The sequence below is a fragment of the Ursus maritimus genome, unplaced genomic scaffold (assembly GCF_017311325.1).
Source record: "Ursus maritimus isolate PB19 unplaced genomic scaffold, ASM1731132v1 scaffold_14, whole genome shotgun sequence".
Taxonomy (NCBI): Eukaryota; Metazoa; Chordata; class Mammalia; order Carnivora; family Ursidae; genus Ursus; species Ursus maritimus.
In genome coordinates, this window is record NW_024423786.1 from 47,750,308 (window position 1) to 47,767,908 (window position 17,601).

Consider the following 17,601-nt stretch of genomic DNA (forward strand, 5'->3'; position numbering starts at 1 on the left):
GGCTGACTGCCCTTTGTCCCCTTGCTCAGCTTCTTACCCTAGTCTTAATTGGTTAAATAATTGTACTCCAGACTGAGGTTCAGGGAGGGGTTTCTCTTTGTCAAAAGTTAAGCAACCCAGCTGTTCTGGATAGAGCATAACCAGTGATTTTTTAGACTTTGACCTTGACCCACAGGAAGAAATTAACATCGTGCTCCAAGGACACACGCAGCAACACTTTTACACTTTTATTAAATTTTACTTAACCTTACTTTGTAACCAGAGTAGACTGGTTTGGCTGGTGAGCCATTTCCCCATAATTCACAGAAGTGCCCTGACTCTTCCCTCCCGGAAACTGGTGGACCTAGGAACATGGGTGCAAACAGCTGCCGGAGAGGGTGCAGAATGTGTAAGTTTATAGGCAAAGCAGCAAATCGGCTTGTAGACCTGAGACCAGCTAGCCCCTCTGAGTCATCCAGCCCCCTGCCTCTCTCGGCAAGTTCTGTTCTGTTTGGGTCTTCTACTTTGTGGTTCTCAACTGGGGGCACTTTGCCCCCTGGGGCACGTTTAACAATGTCTGAGATGGTTTTGGTGGAGGAGAGGGAGGTCCTACTGGCATCCAGTGGGTAGAGATGGGATGCCTCTAAAACTACAGTGCACGCACAGGACCGTCCCCTCCCCAAACAAAGAATGACCCTGCCTCAAATATCAGTAGTGAGAAACTGACCTCAGGCTGTGTTTTAAAAGGGCACCCAGGGGCGCCTAGCTGGCTCAGTGAGTGGAGCCTGCAACTCTTCATCTCGGGGTTTTAAGTTGGAGCAGCACATTGCATGTAGAGATTACTTAAACATAAAATCTTTAAAAATAAATGAAAATAAAAGGGCACCCAGAAAAAAAGAGTCATCTTACTGCTCTGGGAGGGCAGTTTCCCTTTGTATTGCCCAAAGGGCATCCTCAGCCTGGCTGTGCCCCAGATTTTTCATCTGTAAAATGGGAGTGATGGTAATAGTACCTCCGTGATGGGAGTGTGGTGCAATGTATTTAACAAGTGCCAGCTTTTACTACTGACGCACAAGCCCAGGGTAGATGCCCAGCAAGGGGATGGACACAGAGCCCCCTCCCAATCACCCTTTGCTCCCTGGGCCCAGCATCCTCCTGAAGCTCTGGCTGCGGCTGGAGGAGACCTAGAAGGCTCCTCGGCCTGGACCCTGCTATCCAGCGCCAGGCCTTATGAATGACGACTGACGGAGGCCCGGCGACCTCTGACCCGAGGCGCCCGCCGCGCCCCTCCCCCGCTGGCAGGTGGACGGCTGCTGCGCCGGGAGGGTTCGGGGGAGGTCCCGGCGCCAACCCTGGCTGGCCCGCGGCCGCTGCCGCACTGAGCGGAGGCGGGGGACTGCGGTGCGTACGGGGCCAGGCGGGCGCCCGCCTGGACTGCCTCCTGGGCCTCTGAGCGCGGCGCGGCCACCCGCCAGCCTCTGCCGCCCCGCCCGGGCAGTAGGCTGCATCTCCGCCCCGCCCTCTCACCCCGGGATTGACACCGAATGCTCTGCGGGGGGTTTGCCGGACAGCGCGCCTCCGCCAATTGGCGGCCTCGCTAGGCGGGCCATGGGCCCTGTCGGGAACTTTGGCCAGTCAGGCGCGCCGGCCCGCCCAGTTGAGGCCTCGCGAGCTCGCGAGTGGCCGGGCGTCCGCGGCGCGCGTCACGGAGTCGAGGGCCTATGGCGGCTCGGGAGGGTAGCGGAGGACCAATGGGCGGCGGCGCGGCGCCGTCACTCAGGACGGCCTAGGCCAATGAGCGGCGGGCTGCGGGGGCGTCACGGACAGCAGCAGCGGACTTGGGCTGAGGTTCCCGGGCGGGCGGGCGCGGAGAGACGCGGGAAGCAGGGGCTGGGCGGGGGTCGCGGCGCCGCAGCCAGCGCAGCCAACCCGAGGGGCCGCCGCCGCCGCCCAGCGCGCTCCTGGGTCGCCGGCCGCCGCCAGCACCCGCCGCGCCGCAGCTCCGGGACCGGCCCCGGCCGCCGTCGCCGCGATGGGCAACGCCGCAGCCGCCAAGAAGGGCAGCGAGCAGGAGAGCGGTGAGTGCCCGGGCCATGACCCCGATCCCGGCCCTGCGCTGCCAGCCCCCGCCCTGTCCATCACCGCCGGGCCCCTCCCCCTACGCGCCCCCCCATTTCTCTCTGCTCATCCCCCCCAGCGCCCCTTCTCCCTGCCTGTCCAAGGTTGGGGCCCAGGGCCCGCAGAAGACCCTCGTAGGGGTCCCCTTGCCAAAGGCCACCCCCCACTGCAAAGACTGTGCCCCCCCCCCACCCAGCTGTCACTGCCAACCAAGGCACGTATGACCGCTGGGGCCCCACATGGGGCCTTGTCACCACCCCACCCCCTCCTTTCCTGACCCCTCTTCCAAGATTCTAATCCCCCACTTCCTCACTCACCTCTCCCACTGATGGAACCCACTGCCAGACCCCGACCCAGGCTTCTGCCAGTTTGGGAGTGCTGTGGGGTCTTCCTCCACCCTGCAGGGACCTTGGCCACTTAGTGACCACACCCCTCCCCCCTTCAGCCCCCGCCATCTTTCTCCTGCCCTTCCCCTTTTCACCTTATCACAGCCCCCCTCCAAACCCACGCTGCCCCCCTTAAGCATTTCCCAGAGCCACCTCCAGCATTGTTTTTCCCTTCTGTGTCACTTGGCATGGGGGACAGGATCTTTCTGGGTCCCTCTGCCCCTCTCTCATCATGTCACTCTGTCACTCTGCCTCTCTGCCTGTGTTCCCTCCTCCAAGCAAACGTCTGTCCCTGGCTGGGGTAGCAGACTGTTTATGAACCTAGAGAACTGCTTCAGTGCTTCCAAAGCCAAGTTTGAGCCTGTCTTGCTGGGATTCATTGCATCTTCTTTTCTGGTTTCGGGTTGGTTGGTGGGGGGGGTGGCGACAGAGCTCCTTCCCATCTCCAGCTATGCTGTGAGCTCTAGGTTTCTTGGAGTGCCCCTAAATAAATGGTCGTTTCACAACTGAGGCTCCATCATTCACCCAGTCCCTAGGGCTTCTTCACCCTCTCCTGACCCAGGATGAAAAGTAGGGTATGAAGTGTCTGGGTTTAGCAGGGCTCATTCAGCTTGAACTGGGATGGTGAGAAAGGGGACTTGAGGTGTGACAGTTGGGGAGAGTAGTAACTGACATCTAATGACTTGCTTTGCCAAGGGACAAATAGATTCTGATCATTCCCAGGACTCAGCCAGAGAGAGGCCTCTTTCCCCCTCAGCCCCCAAATTATGTTGGTGTTGGCCTTTTCTGGCCAGAGAGATTCTGTATCTGGAAATGCCTTCAGAAATGGCCTCAAGCCCCTTCCTCGGTTCTCCTGGCTCTTAAATTGTCATCACTCCGGATCTATAGCTGGACTTTAGCTAGGACCCCCTTCCAGTTACCCAGAAATAGTCAGAGCTGAAAAGGGAGGCCATGTCCAAATATGCCCTTCCCAATTTCTGATCTCAGACCCTAGCATCTGAGTCCTTTGAATACTCACTCCCAGAAAGATGCAGGCATGAAACCCAGGGAACTTTATTCCACACGGATTCAAATGGCAGAACTCAGAATCACCAAGCAGCCATGGGAAGGCCTGACATGTCACCGATGGGCGGGGGACAGGGAGGCAAGTGCCTGTAGCTGAGCACTTGATGACAGAGGAGCAGGTGGGTAGTGACCAAAAAAGGTCTGGGCATAAGCTTGGAGGGGACTAGGCAGAGGGGGAGGAGCTGGGGCCCCCAGCAGGTGAGGCTGGCTGGGAGGTGGAAGGTGGAGGCAAGTAGCTATATATTGCAGGAGCTCAGTTGAAAGTTGGGGAGATGACATTGTCCTGGAAAACTTTCAAGGCATATCAAACACATGCAGAGTGGGACAGAAAGCCGCACGGGGAAAAGGATCCCCGAGAAAAAGATCAGAAAGTCTCTGGAAGGAACCGCTAATTCTCTCAGAGCGCAGGCCAGACACCCAGAAGTGGACTATCATGATGAAACAGAGCTACTGGTTATTGGGCATCTAGGATGTGCCAAGCTAAGTGGTCTCCATAGATCTGTGTGCTGGAGAGATTTTCGTAACAGAGTTTTCTCCGAATTTTCCAAACACGCTCTCTGAGTTTGACACAGACGATGTTAAAGAGGCAGGATTCACATCCAGAGCTACTTACCAGCCAACTTCCTAGACCCCAGAATTTGCCGACCCAGACATTCTCAAGCTGCCTCCTTGATTTTTACTCTATTCACTTATATTTTCTTAATTTAAAATAATAAAGTTTTGGCCCACTTTTGTTCAGATGTAAAGTTTGATCTGTCCTAAGCCATAATATAAATGAAATCAGGAGATTGCTGTGCTAGTCGTATTCTCTCTGATACACATTAAAATACAATGTAACTGGAAAAGTGCAACATCCCTAAAATCATTTTATGCCCTGCCAGTGGGACCCATGTCACACTTCCGGAAATGCCCCAAGCTCTACGTCCTTCCAGAGGCTTACAGGGGCTCTTAGAAAAGGAAATAGGATGAGAGAGGAAACCCCTTTTTGCTTTGAAGCTCTGATTCCAAAAGGATGAAATTAAACAAAATTTGCCCTCTTGTAACCAGGGTGCAGCGGGGGTGGGGGCGGGGGCAGTAGCCAGGCCAGCCTGCAGGGGGCACCTGAATTTCATCTGCCAGCTTCCAGCCTGACCTAGGTAAGGAAAAATGCCCAAGCCATAGTAGGCACAAGTTAGGCATCCTGCAGCCCCCTGTGCTCCTGTCTCCATAGCAGGAGACAGTGTCAGTTTCCTCCCAGGAGGGCAGGGATCTAGAACAAGCCCTGGGGTGGGGTGGGAGAAATCTTAACCCAAAGATGCCAAAGCCATTGGCAGGGGCCCAGGGAAGATGCTAAGAGAACATATAAAAAAGACCAAGCCCTGGTCCCTGAACAAGCTGGAGAACTGAGAGAAGGCTTCCCAAGAGGCCCGGGGACAGGCGGCCAAGTGGAGCTCGGGCCTTGGCTGGCACTGGCCAAAGGCACCCCTGGGAGCTGGCCCACAGAAGGGGTGGGGCTAGTGAGAGGGAGCCCCCAGATACCCCTCCAGGTCCTGGGGACAAGCAGATCCAGGCTTTGTGAGAAGTGCCCCCAAAAGGTCCCTGAATGGGAAGAATGGAGGTCCTCTAACATCCCACAGAAGCCTGAGAGCAGCAAGCACCTTCTGTGCATTGGCAGTTGTATGGGTGCCCAAGAGGGTCCTGTCAAGGCAGGTTTTCCCTCAGCCCAGTCAGCCTACAGAAGATTGAGGGTCCTAACTGTCCCTCCCCTGCACCAGTTGGTCCCTAAGTTGGGCTTCTGTTCCTAACACCACCCCACAAGTCCCCGCCTCCCCCTATAGATAGAGTATTGGGGATGGGCAGCCAAGCTGGTACAGCAGGTCTCATGAGCCTTCTCAGCCACCGTAGTCCTGGTGCCCTGAGAGGAAGACTGAGTGATGGCTTCCAACCCCAACGATGGTGAGGATGAGCCCTGTTGCTATAGCAACTTCCCAGGCACTCTCTGCCCCTCAAGCCAGGGAAGGGCTGCAGTGGGGTTTAGGGAACAGGTGGAGAGGAAGAGTCTGTAGACCCTTGGCTGGCCCTGGAAACCCCTCCCTAACAACCCTGAGCTTGGGGGCCTGGGGAAAAGCAGAGTTATGGGTGGCCCCGTTCAGACAAGGGGGGCGGTCCACCCAGAGCAGGGGTCCAGCTCAATCTTAGTATATGTGCTGCCGAAGCGAGCACAGGGGGTTCAGCTCAGACCAAGGCAGTGGGGTGGTCCAGCCCAGTGTTGTGTTAAGCTCAGAATGGGGATTGTTGGTTCAGCTCAGTGGTAGAGTCCATGTCATAATGGATGATGGTTCAGTCCATCTGACTGGGGAGTGATCCAGTCCAGAACAGGGGTCCCATCCATCTGTGTCCTAGACAAACAGGTTTCAGAGGGCTGAGTGTGCTGAGATTGTCATCTGGGGGGTGTCTGAGCCTGGGCTCCTGCCTCCTCCTGTGACCCTGGCTTTTTGAGGGGGGTCTGGGGTTCTGTCTGTTAGCCCAAATTGAAGCCAGACCAGAGTGGAGGCTGGCAACCATCCCTCCATCCCCCGTAGGAGACATGGTAGTGGGGGCAGGTTTCATAAGCCAGCAGCTGGCTGGGTTTCCCTTCTCTGCCACTTCCTGTTGTCAGCAGGGGCCATGGGTTCTGGGCACTTGTGGAGAAGCTGCCACTGACCCTCCACTTTATTTGGGATGTGGGAAGAAGGAGGAAGATGGTCAAGGCTGCCTCCCCCTCCCCCACCCCTAGGTTTAGCCTTTCGTTTCCGGTTGGACTTTCATGGCTAAAAGCAGAGCCAAGCACGGGGCAAGGTTTGACAGAGGCCAAGGACATCCCGCGATGTCAGTCCCCACTCTGCCCCCACACAGGAGCAAGACAAATCCAGATGTACCCATTGTTCTCTTGGGGTAACAGGATTTGGGGGCTCCAGGTTCAAAGAGGAATTAGGGGAGGAGATAGGGTGGCTCTTGCGCCTGCCCCCCCACCGCGCCTTTCTCTCCATCAGTTCTTTCAGCTAATTAACGGGGCTCTGGGGCCTCTTTGGCCCCCAGGGAGCCCCTTGCTGCTGCCTGGGTCTGAACCTTAACTCCTTCCCCTCTGCTCAGTGGGCACTGCCCTGGGCACATCCGGTGCCATCCTCTGGGTCGTCCAACACCCACTGAGGAAGGCAGGACCTGGCATCTTGGGAGCAGTGAAGTCCCTGGGACAGGAAGTTAGCTTTAGCACTCCACCCCTGGGGCAGCCAGGCCAGCCAGAAGGGACACCCTCAGGAGAATCTTCCCACTGCCTTCTGCCAAGGAGGGCCTTCGCAAACCTTGGCCAGCTGGGAGCAGGTACCTTTAAATGCTTCCCTGGCAACCAGCTCCTCCTCCCTGGTCCCCTGAGGCCCTCCAGAGGAAGCCAGCTCAGAGGCTTTGCGTATTCCTCGTTTCCCTGCAAAGGAAGATTCCAGGGAGAGCCCAGGGCAGCCTGGGATGGATGTGGGGTCAGGCGGTGGCCAGGGTAGTGACTCGGAGACCACCTTCCAGCTGTGGCTGCAGCTGCTCCTTTGGGCCCACCTGACCGTCCGTTTCCTGGGCTACCTGCACCACACCTTCCGGGCGCCTAAGCCACAGCCAGCACCCTGAGCCTCCCTGGCAGGGGTCGATGAGTCCCAGATCACCCTATCCCTTTCCACCCCCCACTGCACCCTCTGCTGAAAGAGGTAGGAAGCAGAGGTGAGTATGGGGGCTCCTGGCTGGGGATCCCCCCCATCATTATCCCTCTTTAGCTGCCTACTCCTTCTGTCCCTGTCCCTCCGCCCCGTCCCCACCATGTCCAAATCTGGCAAGCCAGTGGCACCAGAGGGGACACAGTCTGGACCCTTCAGTACTTTGAGAGTCTAGAGAAGAGCTGTAGTAGGACCACGGCACCCATGGAGCCTCGCAGTGGTACCACCAGACAGCCAAAGGCAGGCCCACTGAGTCAGGAAAAAGCAGAATATGGTAGTTCTCAGGGATGGCTGAGAGTAAACAGAGAAGCAGGACTAGGCATTCTCCTGGATTCTTCCCACACCCCTTCCTTTGCCTTCTTGGGTGGGCAAAGCTGAAGTACCAAGAGGGTACCCTCTCCCCTGCCACCTTCATCCAGAATTCAATGTGTATGTTTGGAGGTTTTCAAGGAAGGTGTTGTGTGTCAAAAAAGATTCTGCTAGTGAAAGCACTGGATTTGGTGCAGCGCCCAGGCTCAGAGAGGTCTCAAGCGGTTGATGGCCCAGCCAGGTACCAGCCTAGGACTCGTGGCCATTCCTTGACTGCCCCATCTGCCCAGTCACTCACTTTAGGGCTTTCCTGGCCAACAGTCTCTCCTCCGTCTGCCACTCCTGCAGCCCCATGGAAGGCTTTTCCCTCCAAACACTGAGGGGTGTCTTGGGGATGCTGGGAGTGGTGGCCACCCATGAGGCTGTGCGGGATTTCCGGCACTGTGTCTGGGGAGTCCAGGCAGATGACAGACAAGGCCAAAGTGCAAGCATGCGGGACCCCTCGGGGTGGCAGGTGTCGTAAGGACATCAAGGGGTAGAAGACAGCTCCGTCTGTAGGCCACCCTGGTGCACTGCTACCAGGCGGAAGCGAAGCAGTTAATCTTGTGGGCAGTGAGGTCCGGCAGGCCTCCTCAGACCTCATCAGTCTTCCCATCTGTACAAGGAGAGGAACAGCAGGTCTGACCCATCAGGGTAGGAATTAAGCACAGAAAGCATTCAGCACAGGACTGGCACACAGGAAGGGTCCCTGAACAGCCACGTGCCTGGCCGCAGGGGGCGATTACAAGGACAGGTCTGTACTGTAAGAATCCACCAGGCTGTACATTTAAAGTTTGAGAGGTCAGTGCACATCCTGCCCCGTGTTTCATACCTCAATTTTTAGAAATACTTAAAAGCAAAACAATAATTGCCATTTATATGGCATTAACCCCATACCAGCTACTGTCCAACCCGTTTTGCCAAGATTAATTCATTCAGTCCTCACAACCACCCTACCAGTCGTTACTAGTTATTACTAGTATTATCCCCATTTTACAGATGAGGAAAATTGAGGTCAGGTCCATTGCCTAAGGTTGCTCGCTTGGGATCTGAAGTTGATCTTGTCCCAGAGTTCTGGCCCTTAACTGCTTTGTTGGTCTCGTTCTCGGCTTTGGCAAGAATGCCTGTTTTCAAGCCTCAGTTTCCTAGGGCGTTAAATGGGAAGAATGGATAAAAGGGAAGTTGGTAGGAGAACCAAGTGAGCAGGAGGTCTTCCCACCAGGAGGTCTTCACCATTAGCTGGATGGTGATGTTCACCTTGGGGTGCTGAAGGGCCCATGGGGTGTGGGCATCAGGTAAGGCTGCCCTTGAACCAGCTCTGGAGGAAGGACCCCTGGACTGGCAAAGGCAGGAATGGGGCCAGCTGGGGGCCAAGGCAACAGCTGAGCCCCCCAAGGGCGCCTGCTACCCGAGCCCCAGAGGCCTCCACCCAGGGCCCGGCCTCCCCAGAGAAGGGGCTGGAGGAGCAGCCAAATCCCCAGGCTATAAATATCTTGGCTGGCGTCGGCCCTGGCCATGGAATGTCGGTCAGAACTGGGGCGAGTGGGGGTGGGCTGGCCGGGGCGTCACTCTCTGTACCCCTAAGAGCAACCCCCGAGTCACCTTGCACCCCATTTGGGACGGTCACCTTGCATCCCACTTTTCTGAGTAAAGGGGGCCCAGGCCCCAGCCCAGATCAGGGCCCCCCGAAGCTGCCCTCCAGCTCAGCCAGGGCACCTGAAGCTACTGGGCAAAGGTCAGTCTCTGGGTTGACACAGCTGCACCCCACTTTGCACAAGTGGGCATCTCCCCTGGAATAGCCTAGGCCCACCCCGATAAGATGGGGTCTCTAACTAACGCTCTCTCTTTTCCTTTCAGTGAAAGAGTTCTTAGCCAAAGCCAAAGAAGATTTTCTTAAAAAATGGGAAAATCCTGCTCAGGTAAGCCCCCTGGATGCAGACCACTGAGAGGGGTGAGCTGATGGCCCCCCACCCTTCAGCTCTGTCCCTGTAACATGGTGAAGATTTTTAGGGCCCTGTGGAGGGCTCCAGACCTGACCCCATTTGCTCCCTAGTTGCCAAGGGGGGCTCCTGGGCAGAGACACCCAATCACCCATTGCCACACACCCCCATCCCACCACCCCCTTCCACCTGATGGCCCCTGCCCCCCACGCAGCTGCCAGCAGTTCCTGGGCGCCAGGCCAGGACCAGATCTGGCCCCTGCCACCCTCCTTAAGGAATGTGTCCTTCGCCATCTTATTTTTCCGCCCCCTGTCCCTACCCCTATCACTCCACCCACTCCCCAGGGCCCCCTCTGCTGGTGGCAGAGGGGATGCCCTGGACCTTGGCCTTGCCCCCACTTGGACAGGGTCCCTGACCCTCCCAACCCCTCTGCCCACAGAATACAGCCCATTTGGATCAGTTTGAACGAATCAAGACCCTCGGCACGGGCTCCTTTGGGCGGGTGATGCTGGTGAAGCACAAGGAGACCGGGAACCACTTTGCCATGAAGATCCTCGACAAACAGAAGGTAAGCAGGGTCTGGCCAGGAGGCCACCAACACCCGCCCCCAGGCCTTCGTTCAGACTGTTCCCACTGCCTGCGTGGTCTTCCTGTCTGTCATTCACCAACCGTTTCCTGAGCCTTCATAATGTGCCAGACCCGAGGGCCAGAAGTGCCCGTGCTGCCTTCATGAAACTTCTCCTCCAGACCAGCCACTGATGGGAATCCAGGCCACGGTTCAGACACCTAGCCTGTATCAGGGAAGCCAGAAGTCTTCCTGGAGAAAATATTGTATTCACACAGACCTAACTTACTTACTTACTTTCTTTCTTTCTTTCTTTCTTTCTTTCTTTCTTTCTTTCTTTCTTTTTCTTTCTTTCATTTGTTTATTAGAGAGAGAGATAGCAAGAGAGAGCACAACAGGGATGGGGGGATGGGGGGGCAGAGGGAGAGGGAGAAGCAGACTCCTCGCTAAGCAGGGAGCTTGATGCTGGGCTCAATGCAGGGCTCGATTCCAGGACCCTGGAATCATGACCGGAGCCAAAGGCAGACACTTAACCAACTGAGCCACCCAGGTGCCCCATACAGACCTTATTTCTTTTTCTTTTCCTTTTTTTTTTTTTTTTTTTTTGAGATTTTATTTATTTATCTGAGACAGAGAGGACACAAATGGGGAGGAGGGTCAGAGGGAGAGGGAGAAGCAGACTCCCCACTGAGCAGGGAGCCCAACACGGGGCTCAATCCCAGGACCCCGGGATCATAACCCAAGCCGAAGGCAGATGCTCAACTGACTGAGCCACCCAGGCACCCCACACAGACCTTATTTCAATAAATATTTTTGAGGCCCTACTTTATGCCAGGCACTGCTGTCGGGTAGCACTGTTCCATAGAAATGTAATACAAGGGGCGCCTGGGTGGCTCAGTCGTTAAGCGTCTGCCTTTGGCTCAGGTCATGATCCCAGTGTTCTGGGATCGAGCCCCGCATCAGGCTCCCTGCTCAGCGGGAAGCCTGCTTCTCCCTCTCCCACTCCCTATGCTTGTGTTCCCTCTCTCACTGCCTCTCTCTCTGTCAAATNAAAAAAAAAAAACAAAAAAAAAAAAAAAAAACAAAGAAAAAAATGTAATACAAGCCATATATGGTTTTAAATTTTCTAGAATCCCCCCTTTAAAAAATAAAAAGAAATAGGTAGAATTAATTTCAGCAGTGTGCTTTAATTAAGCCAGTATATCTACAATATTATAATTTCAACATACATAACCAGTATAAGAGTACCATTAATTCTTTTTTTTTTTTTGTATTAAGTCTTCAGAATCCAGTGTGTATTTTACACTTACATCTCTGTTCAGATGTTCAATTTTCACTAGAAAAACAAGAAAAAACAGAGAGGCTGGAAAAGCAGATTGACATAGCCTGTGTTGTTCCAGTCAGGCTTTAAAATCACCCAGTAACTGCCTCGAGTGTCTGTTTTTAAATTTTCATTTTAGAAACTTAAAATTTTAAACTCTGTTCCCCAGGCAGCTAGCCACATCTCAAGTGTTCAGCAACTATACATGGCCAGTGTGGACTTACTGGCCAGTGCAGGTGTAGACCATAGCATACAGCTGTGAGCAAAGCAGGAAAAGCCTGAGCACAGCAGATCAGAGCTGACCATGGGGCCAGCCTGCCTGCGCGTGACATGTGGGCCTGATTCTGACTCCCTACCGGTGACCTTGGGCAAGTCACTTCCCTTCTCTGCATCTGGTCTTCCAAAATGCCATGCTCACAGCACATACCCCTCAGGGTTCTTGTCACTACGTGTGAGGCACCTGCTGGGGACAGCTAGGGAGGAATCAGCCTGGGGTTTGAGTGGCTGTGGGGCTCTGGATGCAGGGAAGGTATTTCTAAACACCCCATCTCTTAGGCACCACTCTCGCTTGTCTTTTTGGTTTCAGCTTAGCTTCCCCTTCCTCCAGGAAGCCTTCTCTGACTCCCCCGTCTGCCTGACTTTACCAGGCCCTTTATCTGGGCATCTGCAGACCCCGAGCTTCCCCCACCATGGCTCTGACCCCTCTGGGCCATGAGGCTTGATGACTCAGGTCCTTGCCCTGAACTGCATGCAGTGCAGGGACAGGCAGCCTCTGCCTTCTCAGCGTGTCCTCCGCATCCAGCCCAAGGCTCTACAAGATGCAGGCACTCAAAGAAACCAGCCCAACGCAGGCACCCCTGCTTCTGGGCATCGGGGAAGAGGAGGACCCTCTCACACACCCTCCTCTCTGCACCCACCCCCCCCCCACAGGTGGTGAAGCTGAAACAGATCGAGCATACCCTGAACGAAAAGCGCATCCTGCAAGCGGTCAACTTTCCGTTCCTCGTCAAACTCGAGTTCTCCTTCAAGGTGGGGTCCCAGCGCCTGGGGGCCAGGGCCACTGCTAGGTGGTTCAGCCTCGGGGCTCCCAGAGCTACGGTGGGGGCCGAGGACAAGCAGTGGCTGCCCAAGGAGGCAGGCCCACTAAGGGGAAAAAGGAGAGCCCCAGAGGAGGGATGCTGAGGGGAGGAGTCAGCCTGAGACTCTGGTAGACCCATGTTCAACTCCTAGGCCCACCAGCTTCTAGCTTGAGAACCTGGGGCAGATCACACAACCGGACATCCCTCCAAACCACCTCTCCATTTTACAGCAAGCACGTGACGCACGACTATAGGCCCAAACTGCGCCACGCAGCCTGGATTCAAATCCCAGCTCTGTGCTCCTCCAGGCTGTGTGACTGGTTCAGGACTTCACTGCCCTGAGTCTCAGTTTCCTTGTCTATAAAATGGGAATCACAACAGCCCCCTCCTGATGGGGTAGCCATGACAGTTCCGAGCACAATGTGAGCGCCCTCCATGAGCTATTTTGGGTGTTTTCCTAAGCCGTGACCACAGATCTGGGAAGAGGCATTCAAGGCCGGAGACCCAGACAGTCACAAGGGCCCCATGCGTGGTTTAAAGTTCTGCTGTCATCTTCAAAGCTGTAATAATTTTTTTTACAAAGGGCTTCACATTTTTATTCTGGGGCCCCATGAATTCTGTAGCCCATCCTGGGCCCATTTTACAGGTGACAAAACTGTGACCTCGAGCTTTGGTCAGGACAGTCTCAAACACGAGGCCCCATGGAGTCCTCTCCCCAGCCCAGGCATGATGGCTGGGCCCCTTACACCGCACCTGCCGGCCCTCACTTTTCCCCCCTGCAAGCAGGAAACCAGCTGCCCCTTCTACCTGGGGGGAAGGAAGTGAGATGGGAGGCTCGGGGAGTACGGCACCTGGCGCTCTGGCCAGGCTTTCTATGGGAGCCGAGATTGTTGTTGTCACTTTCTTTTGGGACACCCCCCGTGTAAGGGCACTGGACCTTCAAACGGGGCCCTGATCAGCCGCTCTTTCCCCTAGGACAACTCGAATTTATACATGATCATGGAGTACGTGCCCGGCGGGGAGATGTTCTCGCACCTGCGGCGGATCGGAAGGTTCAGGTGAGCCGGCCAGCCCCTGCCACAATGGGCCTGGGCATGCCCACAGGTGTCGTCACATGACCAAGCCACCTGGGGGCGCAAAGTGGGCTCTCCAGGGCCGTCTGGGTTCTTGTCGCCCCTGAGCTGAGGAATCTGTGATTTCTCAGCCCCCACAAAAGAGAAGAAACACAGTGATTTAGGTCTCACTGTTTAAGTTGGCAGTTTTAAATTCATGCTGTCATTTTCCTTAGTTATAAAGATATGCACTTTACATACGACAGAACGCACAGCAATGTTCTGCTCTGGGAGTTTTGAAGTTGCATACACTTGTGAAACCACCACCCAGAAGACCATAGATAACATTTCCATCACCCCAGAAAATTCCCTCGAACCCCTTTCTTGGCAAATGGCCACCCTAAAGAAAGCAGTTGTCCTTTCTGGTTTCAAACACCGTAAATGTGTCTGGTTTGGGTTTGGACTGGATATAAATGGAATCGTACCGTTTATATTCTTATGTTCCTTTCTTCTCTTGCTTCATATAATCATCTTGACATCTAGCCACGTTGCTGAGTATATTCATCGTTTGTCCTGGCGGTGGTGTTGGGTACGATTCCGCTGTATGAAGCTACCGCAGTCTGACTGTATTCCTCTGTTGTTGGACATGCGGGCTCTTTCCCATGTAGGGCCACGTATGAAGGAGTCTGCCCTGCTTATGTATTTGGGGTGGCTCTGTAGGCCCAGCTGCTAGGCCATTTGGGCGTGGGCAAGTCATGCCGGGCATAACCACCCGCACTCACTGTCCCCTCCCCAATTGCCCCCACTAGTGAGCCACATGCCCGCTTCTATGCGGCCCAGATCGTCCTGACCTTCGAGTACCTGCACTCACTTGACCTCATCTACCGGGACCTGAAGCCGGAGAACCTCCTCATTGACCAGCAGGGCTACATTCAGGTGCCCACCAAGGGAGGGCAAGGGGCAGGCCCAGGCGGCCGTGGGCTGGATCCTCCCCCTCCATCCCTCCTTCCTGGCCAACAGCCCGTTCTTGGGCCCGCAGGTGACAGACTTCGGTTTTGCCAAGCGTGTAAAAGGCCGCACCTGGACCTTATGCGGGACCCCTGAGTACCTGGCCCCGGAGATCATTCTGAGCAAAGTAGGCACCCCCCCACCCATCCCACTGCCCTGAGGCCCACTCCACCTGCACCCCCTCCTCGCCCTCCTCTCCTCACACCGTACCCCCCCCCCAACTCTAGGGCTACAACAAGGCTGTGGACTGGTGGGCCCTGGGAGTTCTCATCTACGAGATGGCTGCTGGCTACCCGCCCTTCTTCGCTGACCAGCCCATCCAGATCTATGAGAAGATTGTCTCTGGGAAGGTGAGGCCTGGCTATGGGGGCTAAGCCCCCAGACAGACCCTTCCCCACCAGTTCTGCTCACCGTGGAGCCCTGCATAGTGTCAGAACAACCTAGAAGTTCAGTAAGTTAGGCCAAGCAGTGAAGCTGGGCACACCAGTCACATGAACAGGCCAGCACCTCACACAACCTCCCTGTCTAATCCTGGACCCACACTGCTGATATTTCCAGGGTTTCCAGAACCCCAGGCCTCACCCGAACACCTTCCCTTGCCTCCAGTTATCCCACTGAGCATGAGTTTTCCTAAGTTTCACAGCACAAAAGCAACTGTGTGCAGTTGGGGGTGCCGCTCCAGACCCTGCAGGGTCACTTAGGGGTTGCGGCCCATGCCTCCTCTCCCAAATGCAGACTTGCTAACTCTCGGGGTGCAGGTTGGGGTGGCAGAGCTGTCACAGAGTGCAGACGTGCTCACTGCCGCACGATGCACCCCAGCACCTGGAAGGAGTGATGAAGCTCAGGCTTGGAGAGCATCATCATAGGCCCCAAGGGCTCCGGACAGGGTGGGAACCCCCACCTCTACCCTCAGCTCACTACCTTGCTGGGAAGACCCAGCCATCCTTCCTCCTGGCCGGGGAATTAGTGGAAGCAGTTCCCAGCTCAGCCTGGGGCCTCCAACCCGGCTCCAGGTTCCAGCTCAGCCACCCATTGACTTTGAAACTTCAGGCAAGTGCCTTTGCCTCTTTTAGCCTCATCTTACCCGTATGAGAACTGGGGAACCAGACACTTGCCTCTCTGAGAGAGAAATCATCTGTGACGTGGAGTCACTAAAAAGGGAAAGACGAGGTGTCTGCCACCAGGCAGAAAAGAAATTGCAGGGAAAATGGCCCAGAGTTGAGGGGGGGAGACCATAGATGGGTCTGAGGAGAAAGAAGAGAAGATGAGCGTAACTCCCTTCTTTGTAGCATTTTACAGTTCCCACGCATCCTCAGCAGTATTCTTTCCCTCATGCAGCTCTGGGATATCTGCCCCGTGTCAGAGAGGCAGGCACAGGCCCAGAGAGGTTAAGGGCCATGGCCAAGGTCATATAGCGTGTAAGATGTAGAGCAGTGCTGGAACTTAGTTCTTGTGGCTGTAAATCTAGTGACTACTTGCAAACAAGGCTGTGGGGAAGTTTCTGGAAGAGTTGAAGTGAGCCTTAAAGAGTGGAAGAGTTTTAGCTATGGAGAGAGAGGGGGAAACAAAAACAATCATTTCTCTCATAACCATGAATATTTCAGAAGTCCCCAGACCCCGGCAGAGCTCCCTTAGGAAGCAGTAGCTAAGAATGCAAGTGCTGGAGTCCAACAGACCCAGGATGAAAGCCCCCTGTCCTGCTCCTCTGTGTGACCTTAGGCAAGCTGTTTAACCCTTCCGAGCCTGTTTCCTCTTCTCTAAAACGGGAAACATCAGAGCATTTACCTTAGAGCGGCAGTTCTGAGTGGCCCCCTGTCCAGTAGCATCAGTATGGCTAAGGAACAGGCTAGACATACAGGTTCTCAGACCTCATGAATCAGAAACTCCAGTGGGCCCAACAAGCTTTTTTTTTTTTTTTTTAAGATTTCATTTATTTATTTGACACATCGAGATAGAGAGCACATGTGGGGGGGGGGGGGCGGCAGGCAGAAGGAGAGGGAGAAGCAGGCTCTCCACTGAGGACAAAGAGCCTGACGTGGGGCTCCATCCCAGGACCCCGGGATCGTGACCTGAACTGAAGGCAGGTGTTTAGCCGACTGAGCCACCCAGGCGCCCCCCCACCCCAGGCTTTTTTAGTGGGATTCTAAAGCACACTCAAGTTGGTGACTCTCCACCTGATAGAACTATTAGGCAGCAAAGGCAGCATTCTGGGATCCCCAGACTCCAGACAAGTCTCCCACCCTGTCTGTGTTAATCCCCTCTCCAGGTGCGGTTCCCATCCCACTTCAGCTCCGACCTGAAGGATCTGCTGCGGAACCTGCTGCAGGTGGACCTCACCAAACGCTTCGGGAACCTCAAGAACGGAGTCAATGATATCAAGAACCACAAGTGGTTTGCCACAACTGACTGGATCGCCATCTACCAGAGGAAGGTGGGCTGCCTCTTTCCCCATGCCGCCCCGCCTCCCAACAGTGCACTGAGGGTTTTGAGAGGAGGTCAAGAGCCAAGGAGGGCTACCGCTGGAGAGATGGAAAGGGCAGTGGCATCTGAAAATTAGGCTACATAGTCTGGCTGAGGGACCTTAGAGCAGTGGAGGTCTTGAAGTGGGATTGTGGGGTCATTTGGCCACTCTGTGACCTTGGGCATGAGACATCCCTCTGGTGAGCTGGCTATAATGAGATTCTTAGGTTGTTAAGGTGAGCCCGTATCCTAATGTTAAGCTTAGGACTAGGTCAGAGTAAATTACCTTATGAATGTTAGGCCATTCACATTTATTGTTGTAACAATGATTATATTGATTACTGAGGTCTGAGTGGTTCTTGACCCTCTCCAGGTGGAAGCTCCCTTCATACCAAAGTTCAAAGGCCCTGGGGACACGAGTAATTTTGACGACTATGAGGAGGAAGAGATCCGAGTCTCCATCAATGAGAAGTGTGGCAAGGAGTTTACTGAGTTTTAGGGGTGTGCCTGTGCCCCCATGGGTTTTCTTTCTTTCTCTCTCTTTTTTTTTTTTTTTTTTTTTTT

The 17,601-nt window shown here is 54.9% G+C and overlaps 1 protein-coding gene across 1 annotated transcript; it reads left to right on the forward strand.

Annotated features, from left to right (window-relative positions):
- The first annotated feature begins 1,965 nt into the window (after positions 1–1,965).
- On the forward strand, positions 1,966–17,587 carry PRKACA (protein kinase cAMP-activated catalytic subunit alpha). The gene is made up of 10 exons (XM_040629194.1): positions 1,966–2,057; positions 9,470–9,531; positions 9,992–10,120; positions 12,369–12,467; positions 13,493–13,575; positions 14,379–14,505; positions 14,609–14,704; positions 14,805–14,927; positions 16,844–17,008; positions 17,411–17,587. The coding sequence occupies exons 1-10, from the start codon at positions 2,012–2,014 to the stop codon at positions 17,534–17,536; spliced, it is 1,056 nt and encodes a 351-aa protein (XP_040485128.1). The 5' UTR covers positions 1,966–2,011; the 3' UTR covers positions 17,537–17,587.
- Positions 17,588–17,601: the final 14 nt, after the last annotated feature.